This window comes from Nannospalax galili, unplaced genomic scaffold, assembly GCF_000622305.1.
Source record: "Nannospalax galili isolate Female #2095 unplaced genomic scaffold, S.galili_v1.0 scaffold1250, whole genome shotgun sequence".
Classification (NCBI taxonomy): domain Eukaryota; kingdom Metazoa; phylum Chordata; class Mammalia; order Rodentia; family Spalacidae; genus Nannospalax; species Nannospalax galili.
This window is the reverse complement of record NW_008328704.1, coordinates 1,047,857-1,069,784: the sequence shown is the minus strand read 5'-3', so window position 1 is coordinate 1,069,784 and position 21,928 is coordinate 1,047,857. Positions and strand designations below refer to the sequence as shown.

Sequence of the window (21,928 nt, the reverse complement as noted above, 5' to 3'; positions counted from 1 at the left end):
TTGGATACATGCCTCCTGGGCAGAAGATGCCCAGACTAAGGGAGCCCCCAGTGATGGTCCCTGCACTGGGGAGCCTGTCTGCGTGGCTTCACTTTCCCAATGAGACCTAAGGTTCCCCACAGAGACAGCCTCTTCCCTTGGAGTCTTGACCTTTCAGGAGCCCCGGGTGGCCCTTCAGGTCATTCTCAGCCTCCCTGGGTACTACTGGCCTGACGTGGCACTGGAATGGGACAGCATGAGGTCATGTCTACACAGGGGGTTCCCAAATGAGGGGGCAGTGAACAGGGGTTCCCAAGAGCCCTCAGAAGAGGGGCTGTGAGATACCAGGCAAGGGGATCTGGAAGTCCCCAGGTGGTTCCAGAGAAACAGCCATCATGACAGCCCAGGAGGGAGGGGAGCTGGGTGCCCGGTGGATGCCGTGTGCCGCCCTCACCTTGAACCCGATGCCCCCCTTCTTGCAGCACAGGCAGGCCAGCATGAGGACAGTGATGGTGAAGAGCCCCAAGAAGGACACAGCGACCACGGCAAGGGAAGACGACCAGGACAGCTCACCGAGTGGGGCTCCGTCTGCAAGAAAGCAGGGCACAAGGGGCTCAGGTGGCTACTCTGTCCTTACCTCAGCCCCCTTCCCACCCTGGACTCACCACAGCTTGGGCTGAGCCTCAGCACCTGCCTCCTTGCTCTGAGAGGCCAGCCCAAGACCCTGCTCTTGGACAAGGCCCGAGAGCCAGAGCCTACAGTCCTGGTGGGGTGGCCAGTGTGGGCTCAGTTGTCCAATTTGCAGATAGCTCTCTGTGAGGTCAGGGTCCAGGCTATGGAAGGACCCATCCTTGTGTCACCCATGGGCTTGGGTCACCCTGCTCTGTCCACTCTGGGGCTGGAAGGATGCTAAGGACCCTGCCAGGCAGGGCAAATCATGGAGCTGAGCTGTGGCACTGGCCAGCTGGAGGCCAGGCTCTGAGGCCCAGGGCCTGACTGACCTCCAAGGTGTGGGGAGCCTGCCGACAGGAGGAGGTAGCACTGCTTTTGCCGGGCAGCAGCGAGCCTCTGTTCTCCGACCTCTGCTTGCCTCCACCAAGTCTCCTTGGGGCTGTTTCTCTCCTGGGGACAGCAGGAACCTCCCTCCTTTACTGATCCACATGAGCCCCCTCATCTCAGACAGGGAAACTGAGGTGCTTGGGACAATATGACATGCTCCCAGCCCCCCACTATTGAGCTAGATATTACTCCCAAATTGGGGCACCCCAGCAAAGCCAGAGCTAGGGGTAGGCCCAGCACATTTGGTGTTCACAACTGGCCCATGAGGCCAGCTCAGCACAGCATGTCCCCTAGACAGAAAGAGGTATGCTAGGGAACAGTATAAACTCCTAAGTCTGCCCTTCCTCACCATGAAGGCCCTAAGTCACCCCACATCCTCTGGAGGCCTTCTTCCAAGGGGCAGCTGGGAGGGCTTCCTGGAGACAGTATGAACCTGAGGGCCCAGACAGCTGCAAACACAGGCTGGACTTCCTACTTGGGCCTCCGTGAATGCTCCCCACCCCACACTTAGTGAAGAGAGGGACCTTGGGAGCCAGAATAAGGGCCAGGCAGGGCTAAGGAATGAACCAGGGAGCAGGGGCCACCAGTGCAGAGAACCTGTGCTATGATGACGGGATAAACAGCTCACAGCTAAAGACCCACAGGAGGGAGTACATTCGTGGGCCCACTACCCAACACCCTTCTGGAGGCCTTCACAGGCAGGGTTTCTGCGCATGCCTGCATGTATGTGTCCTGTGTGTTTGTTCTTGTTTGTGTATGTATATGCTTGTATATGTGAACTACGTCCACACCACACAAGGGTTGCTGTGTACTCACCCCAAGTACCACATGAGTGCAAGCATGGGGCCCACTGCAGGGTGGACTCACGGGTGTGCTGAACAGGCCTCTGCACCCCCAGGAAGCAGCGAGGCCCTGAGGACTGTGCTGTTGCCATGGTGAACCATCTCTCCCTTCTCCATCTGGTGTTGCTGTGTGTCAGTACTCTCCTTTCCCACCCACTGCCACCTGCACAGATGGGCTCACTTGGTGGCCCTGGAGCCTGGGGTTGGCCTCCCAGTCCTCAAAGACACAGTTGGTACCTCAGTCTGTCCCTAACCCCTGCTCACTTCCCCAGCTGCCTGGTATGTGCCAGGCAGGACTACCTTGCGAGGGTCAGGCTTCAGTTCCCACAACCCCGACCCTGACTTCCTATCGCGGCTACTGACTTTCCTGGCCACAGAGGGCTGTGGTGGAATCCCATTCAGTATGAGGTGAGGTGCTGACTGGGTGACACTAAGTGAGCCTGCCCATCGCACAGTGCCCAGGTCCCTGGGACAAACAGGGAGCAGAGCCAGTCGAATGACCTGGCCAGAGGCTGAGCCACTCAGCAGGAACAGGCTTCAACCTCATGTGTGCCTGGGTGTCTGAAGTCCCCTGCAGGAACAGCAGCCCTGCCCCATAAGGGGCCCCCCAGAGACCCTTCTCCCAGATTCTGTCCCACTGTAGACAGGACAGCGAGGTTCACGAGGGTTGAGAGATCTGACTAGAGTCACCCACAAGCCACACCATCCCCTCTACAACCACAGGGCTTCCATTACCCCAGCCGGCTCCACCCTCAGTCCTGCCCTTCCCAGTCTCCCATACTCCCTCTGGAGCACCATGGGTCCATCAGCAGCAAGGACACCCACCACCCAAAGCACCAGCCACCAGCTCCTGGGACAGAAAAGAGTCCGCCCCAGACACAGATGTCAGGCCCAGCGAGGGACAGAAAACAGGTGCTTACACACAATCAAGCATGTGAACACATGTAAGCATATGCACGGACTCACATAAATGAACATGCACATGTACATGTTCCATACACACATGTGCACATATGCACAACCCCCACAAATGTGCACGCACGCACAGTACTATTTTCTCACATGTGAATGCATATTCACACTTGAGTATGCACCCTATTTCTGTTCCTGCTGCGAGCCTGCTCCATAGACATTATCCCCACATCACAGTTAAGAAGCTAGGGCTGAGGACAGTTACCAACGCTGTCAGAGTGCCTGGGACAGCATGCTGGCTCCTGATCCAGTTACTCTGTCCTCGACTTCCAGTGGAAAGGTGCCCCACTATCCCCTTGGGGTCACACCCATCAGAAGTGACAGACAACATCTTTGTTTCGTTCTTATGACAACCTCATTCAGAGTCGAATCCTTGTTTGTTCAGAGCAGTCACCGGTTGAAGGGACAGAGGTCACATCTGAGTACCGCCAAGGCCTGGGAACCAGGCATGCTGGTTAACTGAGATAAGGAAAAGTTAGGTCACAAGAGGACAGTGCACCACCTGTCCCAGTGTCATTCTAGGGTGACCTGGCTTCAGGACACACCTGGGGGCACCGATGTTCTGAGAGAGAGGGCCAGACCCAGCATTTTACAGGAGTCCCCAGGAGCCACACAGAAGCTGACACAGGCAGAGATGGGTGGGTGGAGAGCCATGTGAAACTCTGGGCCTGGGCCTGGGCCCAGAGATCTGGAGGGAGAGGGACAGAGGTGAAAGGCTCATACAAGTCAACGTATGAAGTGTCAAAGGAGACTGTCTCTGCAGCAAAGGGCTTCCAGAAACTGCCAGCCCCAGGTGGAAAGCGACGCGAGCCTGGGTTACAAAGGACAAGCCTTCAGCAGCCGGCAGCCTGCACACACAGGCTTCCCACACAGGTCCGCCAGCGGCCCTGGGAGCACGGACCCAGAAACCATGCCCAGCGCAGGCATATTCACAGGACTGCCCTGCCTACCCAATGATCAAGGCCACCGTCAGCACCAGCATGATGTCACTCACTCCAGAACTTCATGTCCAATAGAACAAGAACTGTTTGGCTCTGTCATCACAATGTCTTAGAAAGCTATTTAAGCATCAACAACCACATTGAGCCGTTGGCCTTGCCATGGTCAACAACCACATTGAGCTGTTGGCTTTGCCATGGTCACCAGGGATGAGGGGGTCTCTCTCTTATGCAATCCTATGCAAGCCCTTGCTTGGAAAGGCCCACTTCAAAGGATCACCCACCCTGGTTCTACAGGCACTCCATCCTCTAAGATGCATCTCAGCATTTGGCTTCAGGGTATTTCCAGGACCCTCTAACAGTGGTGTATATGCAGGTGGGCAGACCTTGGCTTCCCCATGCTACAATCCACAAAGAAAAGGGGCTTCACTGTGTGTGTGTGTGTGTGTGTGTGTGTGTGTGTGTGTGTGTGTGTGTGTGTGTGTGTGTGTATGTGTATGTGTGTGTGTGGTGTTCCAAGACTCACTGGACTCACTGTCAAGATCTCCATCTACCTGTCTCGTCCACTGGCACCGGAATCTGCCACCACTTGGATCCCCCAAGGTGGCTGTTCCAACCACTTCTGCTCCTCTGAGTTAGCCTGTACAAGGGGAACGGGTCTCCCTCAACAAGCCGTCCTCGGGCTCAGCGTGTCCCTCCTCTCAGTATTTGCGTCACCTCCTGGCTTCCTAGATTTTCAGGGAATTGAACCGTGTCGGCATAATTACTGGTTTTGCGCCTCATACTGCTCAGAGTTGGTAAGAGGGCACCTGCAGCTGGCGGAGAGGCCAAAGCTACCCACCTCCTCCTCCCCGAGGCCCGCAGCTGTGTCACACTGAGGCAGAAGGGACCTTGCAGACAAGATTGGAAGAAGGGTCTCTGGCTCCTCAGATGGGTTCAGTATCGTCACAAAGGTCTTGAGGGAAGCGGGGCAGTGGAGCCTCTGGCCTTCAGGTTATCTCTCCTATTCTTCAGCTTCACCCAGCGAAAGTGACTTTAACCTTCTGACCCGTCACCAGGGCAGCCAGGGGAAGCAAGGCCGATGGCCCTTTGAGCCTTCTGGCTAGGGGAGCAAAGCCTTTGAGACAAGCCAGGGGCAGCCCTGGGCTCAGATCCCCTTTGCCTGTCAAGTGACACAGGGTGGGCCACGTGAACAGGGGGAGGCACCTGCAGACAGATGGGACTTGTAGGCTGGGCAGGTCCCCAGAGGGCCCTGGACCCTGAATGGTCATCCAGGTGATCCTCGAGATGTGAGGGTGAGGCTGGTTGGTACTGATGTGAGGGCGACATGGGCCTTCCTACTTTCTTGCCTCTCTCCCTTCCGTCTTTCCTTCTTCCCTTTTACATGCTAAGCAGACACTCTATGCTGCTTTTCTGGAAGGTTCTGAGCAGAGCAGTTAACCTTTGAAGTCACATGTGTATTAGCAGGGTCAGGCTAACCCCTCAAGCCCTCAAATTCAGCATCTGCTCAGTCACTGCCCTGCTGTGGCATGGGGGCCAGCTGAAGAAGGGGGAAGAAGATAGAGCCAAGGCCAGGGGAGACCAGTGGGGAGAGGACAAGGTACCTGCGGTGCATCCGGAGCCCCTGAGGGTGAGCACCCATTTGAATCTTCCCAGGTATCCCTGCCTTTAAGGCTCTACCCACCTCCACATGGTCCGCCCCCCATCCACACAAGACAGCCTTCTTACTGGCCCAGAGTCCAGGATATCTGGCAGCCAACAGGACCCTGGGTCCCTGCCCTGCACACAGCCCAATTTAAGTAACAAATTGGACCACCCGCTCCAGCCACCAGGTGGCGGTCTCTGGACATTTTACACTAGGGTTGAGTCAAGCAAGAGTCTCCCAACGACCTGGCAGGGGAGTGGAGGAACAGGAGGTTGGGTGCCACCCAGCACCTAGTTAAATGGGTAGACCATAGAAGGGTCCTTCTGCAGGGGCAAAGGTAAAAGACACAAGCTTGGGGTGCAACAGGTCCCCAGCATTCTGGCACACAACCCTGCGCTGCTGGAAGGTACCTTTGTCTTGCTAACCAGCTGTACTAGGCTTCAGCCCCACTTGGGTGATTCCCTAAACCTATGTGACTATTTCTGTCATATCTGATGCCTCCAGGTCCCCCGTTCCATGGCTCTGTCACCAAACACCAAGGAACTGGTTCCTAAACACTGTCTTTGGAACAGGAGGGAAAACTAGAGACCCTACAGACCTTTGGCCTGGGCCCCGTAGAGCTCAGCCCCTTCATAACAGAGCCCCTCTGAGGGCCCTGGGGATGGGCAGTGTTCCCAGGACCAGAGGTGGTGGACCTGCCTCCACTCCATCCACTCCAGGGTCATCCTGAAGAAGACTCCTGGAGCAACCCTGTCATACACTGTGGTTTCCATACCCTTTTATAGGTGATGGAGAGGCCCCTGGTCAGATGGAAACAACCACCTGCCTGCCCTCTGTAGGACAGGTCAAGCCAATTCCAGTAAGGGTGAGTATTGGGCCCCACCAGCCAGGAAGCCCTGCCAGTCTGGGAGGAGCAGGTGGAACAAGTGGGTCCATCAAGGCAGCTCTGGGCCAGAAATAGACTGGTTCCTGTACTTCCCACTGTGAGGCCCTGAACCTCAGCCTCCCTGTCTGGAGGGGGGGGGGCCTTGCTCCCTGGGCTGCCCACTGAGCTGTACTGGGTGTATAATGGAGACATGTGACCCTTCAGGCTCCCTAGACCTTATCTGTGCTCAAAGCTTGTGGAGGTCCCACTGGGCCCTGGGCCAGTTCTGGTAGGATATAGCCCCTCCCTACTTCAGTGAAGCCCCAGGCAGTGGGGTGGGGACATGCTTAGGGCCTGAACCCTGGACCCCAAGAAAAACAAGGAGCTATTTGTGACCTTCCCCCAGGGCCCCGTGGCATATGCCAACACATGAAAGATGAGCCAGACACACACAGACCACTTGCTTACGGCTGGGCACCTGGACGTCCCTCCACCGTCTGTGATCTTGGCCTATTTACAGTGAGCTCCTGGCATGAAAAGCCCTACAGATGTCCACAGCATGCAGGAGACAGGCGCACTGGGGACCCTGCCAGAAAGAACAGCCAAAGGACACTGCCACCCACCCACAGACACAGGCACACACTCCTAGAGCCCATGTCTAGGGATGCTTCGGACAGGTCACCTGGCCTGCTCCAGCTCTGAGTGACTATCCCCAGGACTGGGTCCACGGTGGCTGCTCTTAGAATCAGAGTTGTGTGTGGAAGACCCAAGTTCTTCCCTGTCCTCAGGCTTCCTCAGCACCATTGCCCTGGACTGCATCAGGCAGGGGCCCAAGATAAGGGGCTGGGACAGGACCTCTGAGCAAATGTGAGGTTCCCACTATTTGAGCCTCACCTTTCTCATCCTTGGGCCCTGCCTTCGGGGTCTCCAGGATCTGCTGTCCAGCAGCCATGCCCACGTGCCTTAGGGTACAGTGTGCACTCCCAAGCCCTAGGCACAGTTGGAGCCTGCAGGTGCCTCTCTTTCCCACCCCAACACATGCCAGTGGTGAGCACGAACCAGTCCCTGGGAAGCCCCAGCATGCCTCCTCCACCCTCATGTAGGCCAAGTGCGGGGGACTGTCACAGGAGAGGAAGGACAGCTCAGAGCTCTGGGGCCCCTTGGAAATGGCTGCTGCTATCTATGGCACCTGCCCAGTGACAAGGAGTTTGCCTTTCCAGTGATGCAAGACTCCCTGCAAGTGACACAAGATTCCCTACCAGTAAAGTGAAGCACGGGGCCCAGCGACACAGAAGCCCCTGCAGTGACACAGACACCCCTGCAGTGATGTACAACTCCCCTCTAGTGACATAAGATGCCCCTCCCATGACACAGAACTCTCCTCCAGTGACGCAAGGCTCTCCTTAGTGATGCAAGGCTCCCCTCCAGTGTGCATGCACCTGAAATCCTAGCCCTGAGGAGGTAGTGACTAGAGACAAGAAGATCCCTAAATTGACTGGCCGGCTCACCTAGCCAGATTGGTGAGCTCCAGGTTCATTGAGACCTTGTCTCAAAAGTAAGAGCCAGGCATTGTGGCACACACCTTTAATCGCAGCACTTGGGAGGCAGAGGCAGACGGAACTACAAAGCGAGTTCCAGGACAGCTGGGGCTACAAGGAGACCCTGTCTCAAAAACCAACCAAAAATGAGAAGTAATTGAAACCATCACCCGATGTTGACCCCTGGTTTCCACATGCACACACATACATATTTGCACACCAAAAAAACTGAAAATGAAAAGTGAATTAGCTACAACAGATGATATAAAAAGTGAACTTACTTTTAATCCCAGCACTTGGGAGGCAGAGGCAGGTGAATCTTTGTGAGTTTAAAACCAGCCTGGTCTACATAGTGAGTTCCAGGCCAGCTGGGGCTACAGGGAGACCCTGTCTCAAAAAGTCTAGATAGATAGATTAGATAGATAGATAGATAGATAGATAGATAGATAGATAGATAGATAGATAGATAGGTAGGTAGGTAGGTAGGTAGATAGATACACATATTTGTATTTAAAGCTAGATGCTGCTTGTGAGAGAAAGCAGGCAATATTTTCTGAGCCTTTTTAATTTAATTTAATTTATTTTATTTTGTTGGTCTTTTTGAGACAGGGTCTCCTTGTAGCCCCAGTTGGCTGAGAACTCGCTTTGTAGACAAGGCTCATGAAGATTTTTGTATCTTTGTGTTCATTTCTAAGCCATGGCTGCTATTCTAGCACTAGGGAGCTCTGGAGAGATGGCTCAGAGGTTAAGAACACTGACTGTTCTTGCAGAAGACCTGGGTTCAAATCCGAGCACCCACATGGCAGCTAACAACTGTCCGTAACTCCAGTTCCAAGGGATCCAACAGCCTCTTCTGTCCTTGGGCATTGCACGACACGGGTACATTTACCTAAATGCAGGCAATACACTTATGCACATAAAATAAAAATAGTAAATAAAATATTTAGAAAAAAATAAATAAATAAAGTGAACTTAAGCAGTGTGTGATGGTGCACACCTGTAATCTCAGCACCTGGGAAGGTAAGGCAGGAGGACCATGGTTTCAAGGCCAGCATGGCTGCACAGCAAGACCCTGTCTCAAAAACAGGATGGTGATGCAGCTGAGGGGTACAGTATGTGCAAGGCCCTGGGTTCAATCCAGCACAAGATGAGGAGCAAGACCGCAGAGGTGGCTCAGCAGTTAAGAGCATTGGCTGCTCTTGCAGAGGACCTGGGTTCAAATCCCAATACCCACACAGCAGCTTACAATCGTCTGAAACTCCAGTTCCAGGGGATCTGACGTCCTCCTTTGGCCTCTGCAGGCATTGCATAACAGAGGTGCACTTACATACATGCAGGCAATGCACTCATACACATAAAATAAAAATAATAAAAGCTGGGCATGGTGGCACATGCCTTTAGTCCCTGCACTTGGGAGGCAGAGGCAGGTGGATCTCTGTGAGTTCAAGGTCAGTTTGGTCTACATAGTGAGTTCCAGGACAGCTGGGGCTACAGGGAGACCCTGTCTCAAAAAGACCAAATAAATAAATAAATAAATAAATAAATAAATAAATAAATAAAGTAATAAATAAAGTAATTAAAAAAAAAGAGGAGGAGCCGGGCATGGTGGTGCACACCTGTAGTCCCAGCACTCGGGAGGCAAAGGCAGGTGGATCTCTGTGAGCAAGGCCAGCAAACTTAAGCATCCCCAGGCTTTTGGGGGTTCCCCCCCCCTTCCCAAACGAAAAAAAAAAAAAAAAAAAAAAAAAAAAAAAAGAGGTGGAGGTGCAGCAGAGCTCAAAGCTCAAATTTTACACTGTGAACGTGGTCACACCTTAATAAAGTTAAAAGCAGGCCAGGACACAGGTGCACGACAATCTGCCACAAAGCAAACAGCAGAAGAGGAGAAGGAAACAGCCCAGATGTGGACAGTTGCAGAAGTCAGAGTGGCTTTGGTCTTCATGCGACTGAGTGAGCAGCAGTTAGAATCAGGTGATGTGTAATTTTACTTAAATCACCTAGTCCTAATCCCATCACTCCCTCCTTTAAAGAACCTAGGAATTGGGACTGGAGAGTTGGCTCACCAGTTAAGAGCACTTGCTGCTCTTGTAGAGAACCCAGGTTTTATTCCATCACCTACATGGAGACTCACAAGTAACCACGGGTAACTACAGTTCTAGGGAATCTGATGCCCCCTCCTGGTCTCTGCGGACACCAGGCACACACATGCTACATATACATACACGCAGGTGAAACACTCATACACATAAAATAAAAATAAATCTTAGGGGCTGGAGAGATGGCTCAGTGGATGAAAACACTGACTGTTCAAATCCCAGCACCCACATGGCAGCCAACAACTACCTGTAACTCCAGTTCCAAGGAATCTGATGGTCTCTTCTGTTCTCTGTGGGCACTGCACGACACAGGTGCACTTACCTACATGCAGGCAATACACACATACACATAAAAAATAATAATCGCCAGGTGTGGTGGTCTGTAATTTCAGTTCTGGGGGATCCGATGGCCTCTTCTATCCTCCGCGAGCATTGCATGACATGGGTGCACTTACCTACATGCAATACACTCATAATAATAATAATAAAATAACAAATAAATCTTTAAAAAAAAGAATGAAGGAATAACACTTAAATTCCCACTCTAGGGTTTCAGATCAGCACTCTACCTAGGGCACCCTGACTATACTCAACACCTGGTATATTGGGTTCTCAGCTGATCCATCTCTCTACCTGGGGAACCTGTGCCACTGGTCCAGACTCCTCAACCTGCTATAAAGCTGGCTCGCATGGTCCTGGAAACAGCCCTCTTTGTGAACCCACAGAACTCTACCCCTGCCCTGGCCTTCTCTTCAGCCTGGAACCTGGAGGGCCCCATCCCTGAGGACTTTTGCCAAACCACTGAACACATGACTTTTATTAAGTGGTGATGAGGAGGTGGCAAAATATGATGCCTCTTGGCCCCAGATGCTGGACCCAGCATGGTGCTTCCTTGATGGGCACCACACAATTCCACCATGTGAAGACCAGCAAAGCAAGACACAGGTGGGTTCACCACAGCCAGGGGCCAGGTGAGTGCAGGGTTCTGGGATGATGACAAGAATGTTCTAGAACCAGACAAAGGCAGCGGCACACTAACTGAGAATGGCCTATTCACTCAGAGATAGTGAGTCTGTGAGTGCCAGGTGATAATGTAATACTCAGATATTCACCTAGGCCAGAGGCCTCTTGTGGCCATCCCTGCCCTACCCCATAAGGCCCATGTGCCTTCCTGCCCTGCTCCAGGGATGTCCACAACCTTGTTGTTCACTGTTCCCTCACAGAAGCCACTCAGACCCTCCTAGAACTGAAGCCACACACACTCAGATGCTGTTCTGGGGTTTCCCTTCCTGTGGTCCCCTGTCTGTCTCTTACTGCTCAAACCCAGGAACTCACTTTCAATGCAGAGTCTGTGTCAGGTCTGTGGGCTCCAAGAACAGGCCATTCCCAACACTATCAGTGCATCTAGGCCCCAGCCCATCACCACTCAGAGGTGAGGCACAGCAGCTCCAGGCCTCCCAAGACGCCTGGCACTGGCTCCACCCTGTGATGCAAACAGGAACACAAACAAAAGGAGCTCACACTACTAAGGCAGGCAGACCACGACTGCAGGCATATGGTACCTGTGATCAGGGCCAGTGCCCAGGACCCAGCATCTGTCCCTGGAGACCTTTCCAGGTTCCTACTGGAACAATACTAGAGTTCAGGGGTCCCTGGTGGAGGAGGAAGGGGGAGGTATACAGTATACACAGGAGCCATAGGAGGCAGGCAGAGTTGTAAGGGCCAGGAAGATTTGCCAAGGGCCAAACATGGAAGCTTCTACCAGAGAACAGAATTCCCAGGCGGAGCTCAGTCCCTTCCCAAGAGAAGACACAGAAGCTGGACCTGGCTCTCTCAGTGCAAGGTCAGCAGCCTGAGCCTGGACCCCTGGCACCACAGTGCCCTCTTGCAGAGCCAGCAGGTTGGTACCCACTCTCATCGCCTCCCAGGACTCAGGCTCTGTCCAGAGGACACCCCAACTTAGAAGTGGAGGTACACAGGGTGATGTGTGCACAGCTTTACTGGCCCTTTCTGGGCCCTCTGACCTTGCCCATCAGTACAGAGGAAACAGGTAGATTCAGCAAGGCCCCCAGCAGATGAGAGGGCACTTGAGGGTCCTGGGAGATGACAGTACTGCCCACCCAGTGCCTTCCCAACCTTCTCAGCCCCAGCATTCAGGGTGGGTATGGGCTGCCTCATGGAAAGCTGCACAGCATGCAAGGACAGCAGCAGGGACTTGAGTTATAGGACCACGGTCCCCAAGACTGCAGAACACTGTGTCCAATGGCTGTGAAGTGGCTTCAACCATTCTGCCAAGTGAGGCCCAACTTACGCGCAAAGCATCTTCGGGGCAGAGGCCACCTGCCTTGACAGACACAGGGTGGCAGACTGACACAGCCTCCCTCCACATACATACACACCGCCCTGCCTCATACGGAGGGCTCGCTGAGGCAGGGTGGTGTGTGTGTATGTGGAGGGAGGGTGTGGAGCCCCTGGCTGGCAGCAGGTCTGTCTGCCACCCCATGTCTGTCAAGGCCTGGCAGGCTTGTGGGCACAGCTGGTTGCAGGTAGATAATAGGAAAAAAGATCACATGAGTGCCAGGCCTGGCTCCTTCCTGGATTGGCTTCAGGAGGGCAGGTCACTGGAACAACTGGTGTCGGCCCATTTCTGTCGTCCACGGGGACATGGAAATAAAATGATCATTGGAACCCTGAAGCCCAAGAGAGCAGTTCAGAGGCAGGGAGGGTGGGAGGGTTGTGGGAAGGTCCTCGGAGGAACTCCTGGGGGGTCCCGGGGAAGATGTTTGCTCCCATATCCTCACACTTACACCATGCACATGTGTGCCCGACAGCTGCACATGCTCATTTTCCCACATCCCTGGGTCCTCATACACATGTGTTCAAATACATGTACACATGTCTACATTCACTCATGCACACATGGTAGTTGTACTCACATATGTGCACATGCTCCCACACATAGACATGCAGGTATGCACACACGCTCACATATGCACACACTCCTCCAAATCTCCTCACAGGGGGTCCAAGCACTTGCCCACAAATCCTCACCCTAAAGTCCCCATGCCCTCTATATTCCCAGAAGCCCACACCGGGGGCAGCACCCAGCCCCCTTTGCCCTTGGGCGGAGCCAAGCATCCACCTGCTACTGCAGGCACCACATAGGGCCCCCTAGTGTTCTCCTTCAAGACCCCAAGGCCCGCCTCCTGGCCCCTGGAGAAGCCACACCCAAACCAAGTCTCTTGCTACCCGGGAGGCGCAGTGACAGAAGGAATTTCCACAGCATGATGCTCACAGGTGACAGCCCTTCCACTGACAAAGCCCAGGCCAGGTCTGGCTTCTCTGCTCCTTTTGCTGTCATCTCGGGGCCATCTCAGTCTGGTCCAAGTGTGGAGTGGTTATTTAGCATGCCCTGTGCCCCATAGCTGAGGAACCCTGTGGGACATCCAGCTAGAAGTGGCTCAGTGGGAGTGGCAAGGTCAGGCCACACAAGGTCCCACGCTCCATTCCCAAGCTGCTCCCTGCTCCACACACATTGTCTGTCTCCTCTGGAGACAGCCTCCTGACACATGCCCCTTGGCCCGATTTTCTGGTCATTTTGGGACCCCCCCCCACCCCATACTCTGAGATGCAGATCAAACAGAAAACCCACAGGTCCCCAGCTAGACTGACAAGCACCCAGGACACACACTGGCTTTGGATATTTTTAGACAGGACTAGTAGGGAAAAATAAAACAGTTCTGGTCCAGAGGAGCTGCCTATGGGCTGGGCAGGAGCAGGCCTGTGTAACCGGCACAGGCCTGAGGGTGGTAGTGGGTTATCCCTTCCTGTCATCCACCCTTAGGGGGCCAGAAAGTGCCTCTCAGCAACTCCTGAATGCCAAAAGGATTCTAGGCAGCTTCAGGATAAACATGAAGGCCTGCACCCAGTGACGCCCAGGAAGTGGTTAGCTGACTGGTTAATGTTGCTCACTGAAAGAAAGAGGGTAAGCATGCCTGTTGCAGATCCTCCCACTGTGGCCTCCAGGCTGGGTAGAGGTACCAACCATGTCTCACACTGCACTGCAGTCACCAGACACAAGAAGATGGCCAGGACGTGAACAAGTCAACCGTATCACCACACACATAGAGGAGAGAACAGATCAAACCTATAGATGTGGCCCAAAAGCAATCAGGAAGAGGGTCCTGCAAAATCTACCCAGGGGACCCGGGTGGCCAAGCAACCCCAGAGAGGCTCTCAGTGCCCTAGTCAGCCCTGACAAGTAAGCAAGGCCACAGCGTTCCTGGGGTACGACCTGCTCCAGGGCCAGGGGAAGCCACACACTAGTGTCTGGACCAGCCCTGTGGTGTATGCTCATCAGAAACAAAATGAGGCAACCAGGAGATGACCTGGGACTGTGCTCCCATGAGGAGACAGGGCTGTTCAACAGGATAAGGATGGTAGATTCGAGGCTGCCGTGGTTAGGAGCAAGAATGGAGAGACATGGTTAACGGGCGTGGGGTGACTATTAAGGGGGCAAAATGGACTACGGTGATGACCACACAACTCTGTAAATGTGTACTGAAAGCCAGATTCTACACTTTCATGGATGAATGTATGGTATGCAAATTAAGTCATGGTAAAGTGGAAAGAGGACGCAAGTAGGAAGAGCATCTAGTTAGGAGGGAGGAGGGAGGGAAGGGGGAAGGAGGTTTCTCCCCAAAATGCTCACAGGAGCATCATGAGGGATAGCCCAAAGCTGGCCAGAACCGAATGCTTGCCAGGGGGCAGAAGCCTCTACTGTGCTGTTCCCACGGGGGTCAGCAGAGTGTAAATGACACACCGTGGTCTTTAGAGCCTGGGTACAGCCATACAGTGGCTCTGTGGGACAGGGCCAAGGGGCTGCCAGGACCAGAGCGTGGTCACATGGGTGTGTCCATCTGGGGCAAAGCCGCCGAGCTACATGGAGACAAGGGCACATTTGCCTGGGTACCCCATTCAGTATGAAGCTATGGGACTCAAGAAAATCCCACACACAGTACCCTGCAAACAACTCCATGTCTCTAGTCAGCAAAGCAAAGAAATCTGGCTGGTAACCAGAGCCCCTGCCCCTCTCTGCCTAGTGACAGCTGACCTAGGCATCCTTCCAGCCACTCTGAGCAGGGCATGAACGGAAGACTCCACAGGACACATGCTGAGTAGAAATACCCGACCCATTGTTAAAAGTTATTGAGGGTCTGGAAAGATGGTCAGCAGTCAAGAGCACCGGCTACTCTTGCAGAAGACTTGGATTCAATTCCCAGCACCCACATGGTGGCTAACAACTTTCCATAACTCCAGTTCCAGGGGAGTCCAACACCCTCTTCTGACCTCTGTGGACTTTGCATGACACAGGTGCACTTACATACATGCAGACAATACACTCATACACATAAAAAATAAAGCCGTGTGTGGTGGCACACGCCTTTAATCCCAGCACTCGGGAGGCAGAGGCAGGTGGATATCTGAGTTCAAGGCCAGCCTGGTCTACATAGCGAGTTCTAGGACAGCTGGGGATACAGGGAGACCCTGTCTCAAAAAAAATAAAAATAATAAATAAATAAGTTAAAAAAATTTTCAAAGTTATTGAGAATCTCAGGGCCTGCAGTGCAGCTCAGTGGTGAGTGCTTGCTTGGCATGTACCAGCTCCAGCTCCTGGGTTCTCTTTCCAGCACGAGAGAGAGAGAGAGAATATCTCAAGACAAAGGGGATGGGGCTGGAGAGATGGCTCAGTGGTTAAGAACACTGACTGTTCTTACAGAAGACCCGGGTTTGAATCTGGAGACCTTGTCTCAAAAAGACCAAAAAAAAAAAAGAAGTTGGAGCTGGAGAGGTGGCTCAGCAATTAAGAACACTGGTTGTTCTTGAAGAAGACCTGGGTTCAAATCCCAGCATCCACATGGCAGCTAACAACAGTCCTAACTCCAGTTCCAGGGGATCTGACAGCCTCTTCTGTCCTCCGCAGGCATCACATTACATGGGTGCACTTTCCTACATGCAGGCAATACACATATACACATAAAATGAAAATAATAAATAAATTTTTTTAAAAAAGACAAAGGGGTAGCCTGGAGAGGGAAAGCCAGAGCCCTGGTGAACAATGGACCCTACTCCCTACTGAGGCCTTGTTAAGATCAAGGACAGCATAGTGTCCACTAACATCCCACTAGCCTCAAAGCCCAGACTCGGCACAAGATGGCCTCCTTCAGAACGCAGTCTGAGACCCTGGCTCTCCATCCTATCTGTTCCACATGGCAGTCAGGTAGGTCATCCCCACAGCAAGCCCAAGGCCAGCTGGTCAGGGCACCCTGAGGCCATGTGCCCAAGCCAGTAAGCCACTGGCAGGAGAGGCCTTCCTGGGAACTTTAGCAGGGAGAAGGTGGTGGCTCAGACGGTGGTGTGCAGAGGAAGGGTCAGTGTACTCCCCTCTTGTAAAAGGTGCCTCCCTCAATGCATCTACCTGTGACAGGTGACCCTGGCTGCCCAACCCACCCCCTGCAGAGGCCTTGCCCATTCTGAGGACAGCCCTGTCCTCTGGCAGGGTCCTTTGTGGATCAGAGTCCTTAGGGATAGCTTGTCCATCCCCACCACCAGCTGACAGGGACAGAGCAGCCAGTGTCCACCCAGAATCCCCGACATACCGGCTCTGGGTGCTGCTCCTGAGAGGCTCCAGCTCTGCTCCCCCACAGTGACCTTCTGGAGGACCCTACCCCACCCCACCCTCATGCCCTGGCCCAGGCCCTAGCAAAAGAAGGCAGGGGACGCCTCGTGATGCTGCCTCCTGTGACAGTCCTCAGGCAACGGTCCACCCAGACAGGCGGCCTGGGAACTGGCTCTGGCTGCGTCCGCTGCCCTCATTTCCTCTGCCGGCTTCCTCTGCTGGGGGCGGGGAGGCCACAGCCACTGGTCCCATTACTACTAGTTCCTCTGTGACAGGCAGGCAGGGTCCAGCCTGGAGGGGCCCAACACCAGGGCCCCTACAGACACCATGGCCCAGCGCGTCATGTGACATGGATGGGGGGGCATGACATAGGAGTCTGTCTACCACAAACACAACTCTCGGCCTACTCTGTGCATTCTGCCTGGCCCACAGGACAGCAGGGCCAGTGGCCTTTGGACAAGAAGGGAGTGTCTCCTGGTGGTAGTCTGCATTGGGCTCCCTTCCAGCTGACCCTTAGTTCCTGTACCAAGAGTCATAGGAGAAAGGCAGGTGGCCACAAGCCCAGGAGAAGGGCCTGGCAGAGGACTGGGCCTGGCCCACCCTCAGGAAGTACCCCATGAGCAGAGAACAGGTGGCCAGTGACAGCAAGGACATCACTTATCGGGGACCCACCATGTCAAACAGATACCAAGGCAAGCTGCAGACCCTCCAGCCCCTGCCTTGATTCCTAGGCCCAAGGAACCCTTCAATTGTGTCTTGGGGCTGCGTAGATGAAGATCCCCAAACTGGTGGCTTTTATGAGAAAAATTCCTTGCTGGTCCAGAGGCAGAACTCAGCTTTGGATTTGGCAGGTGACTCCTGGAAGAGGGGGGCGGGCTTGCTGGCTCTTCTGGCTTGGGACCTACCTAGGCAGTACACTGCTTGTGGCCCTGTCACTCCGACATCCACCTCCACCCACGACCTCCATTTCTGTGTCCCCTTACAGAACACCTGCCACTGGATTTAGAGCCCACCCGACCTAAGTATGACCTCACCTTAATAAATCAAACCTTCAGAGACCCTCTTTCTAAACAAGACACTATCTTGAAGTTCAGGGTACGCATGGACCTGGGGTGACACCTCTCAATCAAACACACACCTGCAGGACAGCCCCTTGCAGTGAAATGGTATAGGTGTGACTTAGGCAAAGAATCCTGTGTCCTGAGGAGCAAGTTTCCCGGAAGAGGGGTGCCCACACTCAGGAGAGTTCCCCACAGAGATGACTGCACACTAGGAACAGCAGACTGCATTATGTGTGCCCCCAAGGTGCCCGTGTGCAGAAACATATGTGCACAGACATGTTTGTGCCCTGCCCTCCTGGATATGCCATGTTGTATTACCCTTGGGGAAGGTATTTGTTGCAGGTGTTTGTGTCCGTGTGTGCCACATACCTGTGTGCATGTAGCTGTGCCTTTGGGGGAATGGCAGAAGTCCTATGTGTATGTGTCCCCCTGCCCCCTGCCCCAGGGGTCTATGACCACTCACCAGGCCCCTCAAGAAGCAGCCTGAACATGGCCACCACCAGCCAGGGCCCACTGGGCCCTTGCCAAGGCACTCCTCAGTCTGGCCACCCATAACCTACAGACCATGGTGATCATTGAGATGAGGTCATACTGAGGCAGGGGGAGCCCTAAATCCAGGTCCTGAGTGGCATACCTGTCGTTGAGCCCACCGGGGAAGGGGGCAAGCCAGAGTCATGCCCACCCCCTCGACCCAGCTGCTGTGAAGGCCTGGTCAGTTGGTGCCTGCAACCAGGTCCTGTGGCTTTCAGGTTGCCAGAAAGTGGGCCACAACTTTCCAACTTCCAGATGCATCTGTGAGCCAGTAACCAGTACTTCTGGGGACTCCCTGGCCCATCTCCAGAGCCTTCCTTGGCCCAAGCCCCAAGTGCATCCATTCAAGTACCACTCAGACCAAGCCTGGCTTGGAGCACAAAGCCTCTTCCGCCATAATCACCATAGGCTGCAGCGTGCCGGCCCTGTGTCTCACCACACATGGATGACAAGAGAGTATGGATTTCTTTCTTAGGAGCCCCTGTGTGGGGTGAGGACTTGGGCAGGGGTCAGAATATGAGCTAAGGGGCTGGAGATGGTAGGCAGCAGGACACAGTGGACAATGGGATCCATGGGGTGGGGTCGCTGTGTCCTCTCTGAGCTCCTGAAAACTGTCAAGATGGCTGCCACCTCCATGGTCCCACCTACCCCAGGCCCAACTCCAGTAGGAACCACCTTGACCAGCCTTGCCTGGTGTTCATCCTTGCTCAGTGCTCCACACCACCACGTCACAGATAAGGAAACTGAGGCCCAAACTGAGGACCAGACCACCGAAAGGGACTAAGTAAGTAAGCCATGGGGAGGGACATGGGGTGCTCTGGTGAAGCAGCTCCACGGTGCCCCCACACCACTGTTGCTGGTGCCAGAAATAGTGCCAGGGCCTGGCAATCACCCTGACAGAGGCCTGACCTGCTTAGTTTCTAGTGGCACACTGAGGCAGGGAGTCAGAAACAAGAGCAGCCCCCACCCCGCCCTCAGGGTACTTGAGGGAGAGGTGACTGCCACTCCCTCCAAGTCACTCCCTCCAACTCCTCTCTCCAGCTGCTCTTGTTCTCCATGAGGCCACACCAGCTCCCTATATTTCTCAGCTTCTGTGCTCTGCCTACCTGGTCCACACAGGGTGAGGTTTAACCTGTGTAGAGTGAGCACAGAGAGGTTGAGGGCCTGGCCCAAGACTACACAGCACAGAGGCCACTGGGCCAAGTCTGCCAAGAACTCTTCCTTGGTCACCTACATCCTGGGTGCCAGGGAGCAGGTGAAGGGCCCAACTTCACAGCAGGCCCTTCTGGGCACTCACCTGACCAGCCCACATCACCCGAGGAGTGTGTGTGCTCAGCCCCGGTTCTCTTGTACTCTGTCCTGCTCACTGTGGCTCTGGTGGTGTCGGGCGCTAACAGCCTCTACCTCTTTCAGACAAGGTCACACCTGCCAGTTCTGTCATGCTTGAAGGCCTGGCCATAGTCAAGGGCATGCATGTCCTGGGAACTGTCGGGGGCCACTGAGCAACCCCCAAAACAAACTCTACAGCCACTTCAATCATAAGTCTCCCCTCTGAATTTTGGTAGCCCCAAGGCAGGTGACCTTAGATGGACCATCTCTCCCCACTTCAGGGATGAAGAAAAGCCACAGAGGCACTGTGGCTGCAGGGGTCTCAAGCACTAGTTTCACCCCCACTTCCCTGTCCTCCGCAGATGGCTCACTGAGCACCTCCCCCAACCCTGACTTGGTCACTGGCATCACCATCCCATTTTTATAGGTGGAGAAACAGAGGCCTAGAGAAGCAAAGCGGGACACAGGGAATTTGGTGGGGGAGAGCAAGCTCTGCGCATGCTAGGGTTAGTGGGAAGGATAGCGGATCCCACCTTTCCTCTCCAGCACACACAGGGCCAGGGCTTGTTACCTCAGCAAAGTCCCCTTTCCTTATCACCACCATCCAGGCCAGGGGGTGGACCCTCCCAACAGTAAGGGCACAGCGGCCACAGGCACACAGCTCTCAACAGACCTCCCCTTGCCTAAGATGCTTCCCTCTCTTAGGTCATTAAGCCAACACACTGTAATTACTCTGATCGACTAAAAGTGCAAGAGCACAAATCACTGCTGCTCTTTAAGGTAGGGGAAGGGCACCCCTGCCCTGGACACCCGGGAGGAGAGAGGGATAGTGAGACACCAGGACAGGTCTGGGCCCAGCAGAGACTATAGGAGAGGCAGGTGGGAGGGTTCAAGACTCCTCCTCCTACTGGGGTCAAGCTAGGCCCCAGGCCTACCCCAACAGCTCCAAGGCCACCTGTCTGCAGTCTGGAGCAGCCTCCCACAGGAAGGGGATTCATGGCTAGGCCATTCCTGCCATAAGGACTTTCTGGGGCCAGATGCTGCCCCTGGATGTCTGTCTCCAAAGGTGGTCTAAGCCTGGGGCTACTCCACAAAGCCAACTCCATCCTTTCTCTAAACTTGGCAGATCACTGACTAGGCTGCTTAATTCTGGGCCTTGACTGGGAGATGAACCGATGACCTCCAAGCCCCTCAGGTTACCCAGGACTTTGTTTCTAAGCCAGGGACACCCACAGCCCTAAGCCAAGTAGACAGCTCCCATCCGCTCCCCTCTCTGGGAGCAAATGCCTTCAGACCCAGCCCTGCCCAGGGGACTCTGTACATCACCGAATGCGCTGGCCCCACTCCAGGAGGGAGACCCAAGAGAGCCATCACATGTGAGCCTGGCTTTGTTTGGGCTGTGAAGCCCAAGCTAGAGCCCCAGGGACATGTGGGTGGGACTTTAGGCTCCTGGGCAGGGATTCATCTCCCTCCCACTCAGGACAGATGACAGACAGAATGGGGGTTGGAAACACATGGGGTTTACAGCTGCCCTTGCCCCTCCCTGCCTGCCCCAGCTGCCCATCATGATCAGGCAGTCATGGTAAACATGCTATTGCCGTGTCCACTGGCCAGCGGAGTAAGAGGCCCAGCCCCAGGTCCCATGCAGCCAGCCTGTCCACAGCAGCCTCTCCTCCTGGGCTCCCAGGTGGGCTTATGCCAGCCCCCCCCCATTGCCCCCACTTCTCCCATGGCTTGCTGGAGGACTGGCTGGACAGGGATTCCTGGATCCAGCACTGGGCCTGGGAAGGGGCCTCCCACACTGACCAGTATGAGCCCACAGCAGGCCTGGACCCCTGCCCTGCCGGGCAAACACCCCTCACCTCCCCAGGGCCCTAATTCCTGGCAACCTCTCTCCGGGACACCTGGGGCCAACACAGGCCCTCTTGTCCCAGTTACCTGTGCCAGGGAGGCATCCACAGAGACACAGGGGCTGATGCTGCCAGCCAGCGCTGAAGGGGCCGGCTGTGCAGGGTCTGGCCCCAAGGCCTGCCCACCTCCGGAGACCTGTAGTGGGTCCGCGCTGGTCCCTGTTCTTCTGCGGGGGACGGGGGACTCAGGGTGGAGAAGGGGTTAATTTCCAGGCCAAATGGGAAACCGTGGCTCCAGCAGCATCATGTCGGCAGTGGGGAGACAGGTGGGGGGGCGGCCACAGCCGGCAAGGCCGCCTCCGAGGGGCGCCGTGCGGACTCACCGGGGTCGAAGTGGGAGCTGAAGGCAAAGCTGGGGTTGAAGAAAGACGACGACATGGCCAGGGCCAGCAGCGCGACGGGCACCCCCGGGGCGGGCGCTGCGCTCAGAACGCCCGCGGCCCGGGCCGGCGCCCGGGCATCGCCCAGCGGCCGCAGGTGCGGA

The 21,928-nt window shown here is 54.8% G+C and overlaps 1 protein-coding gene across 3 annotated transcripts in view; it reads right to left on the bottom strand.

The window, feature by feature from the left end:
• The window catches only part of Aatk (apoptosis associated tyrosine kinase), a 35,471-nt gene extending 13,582 nt beyond the window's left edge, over positions 1–21,889 (bottom strand). For 2 of the 3 annotated variants that reach the window (XM_008828718.1, XM_008828728.3), the window contains exons 1-2: positions 21,768–21,889; positions 434–567 (exon numbers count right to left, since the gene is read on the bottom strand). In XM_008828718.1, coding sequence (XP_008826940.1) covers positions 434–567; positions 21,768–21,822 — 189 coding nt within the window. In that variant the 5' untranslated portion in view covers positions 21,823–21,889. Of the gene's footprint in view, positions 1–433; positions 568–21,472 lie in introns of all 3 variants that reach the window. The other variant, XM_008828734.2, reaches the window with a different exon arrangement.
• Between the last annotated feature and the right edge of the window lie 39 nt (positions 21,890–21,928).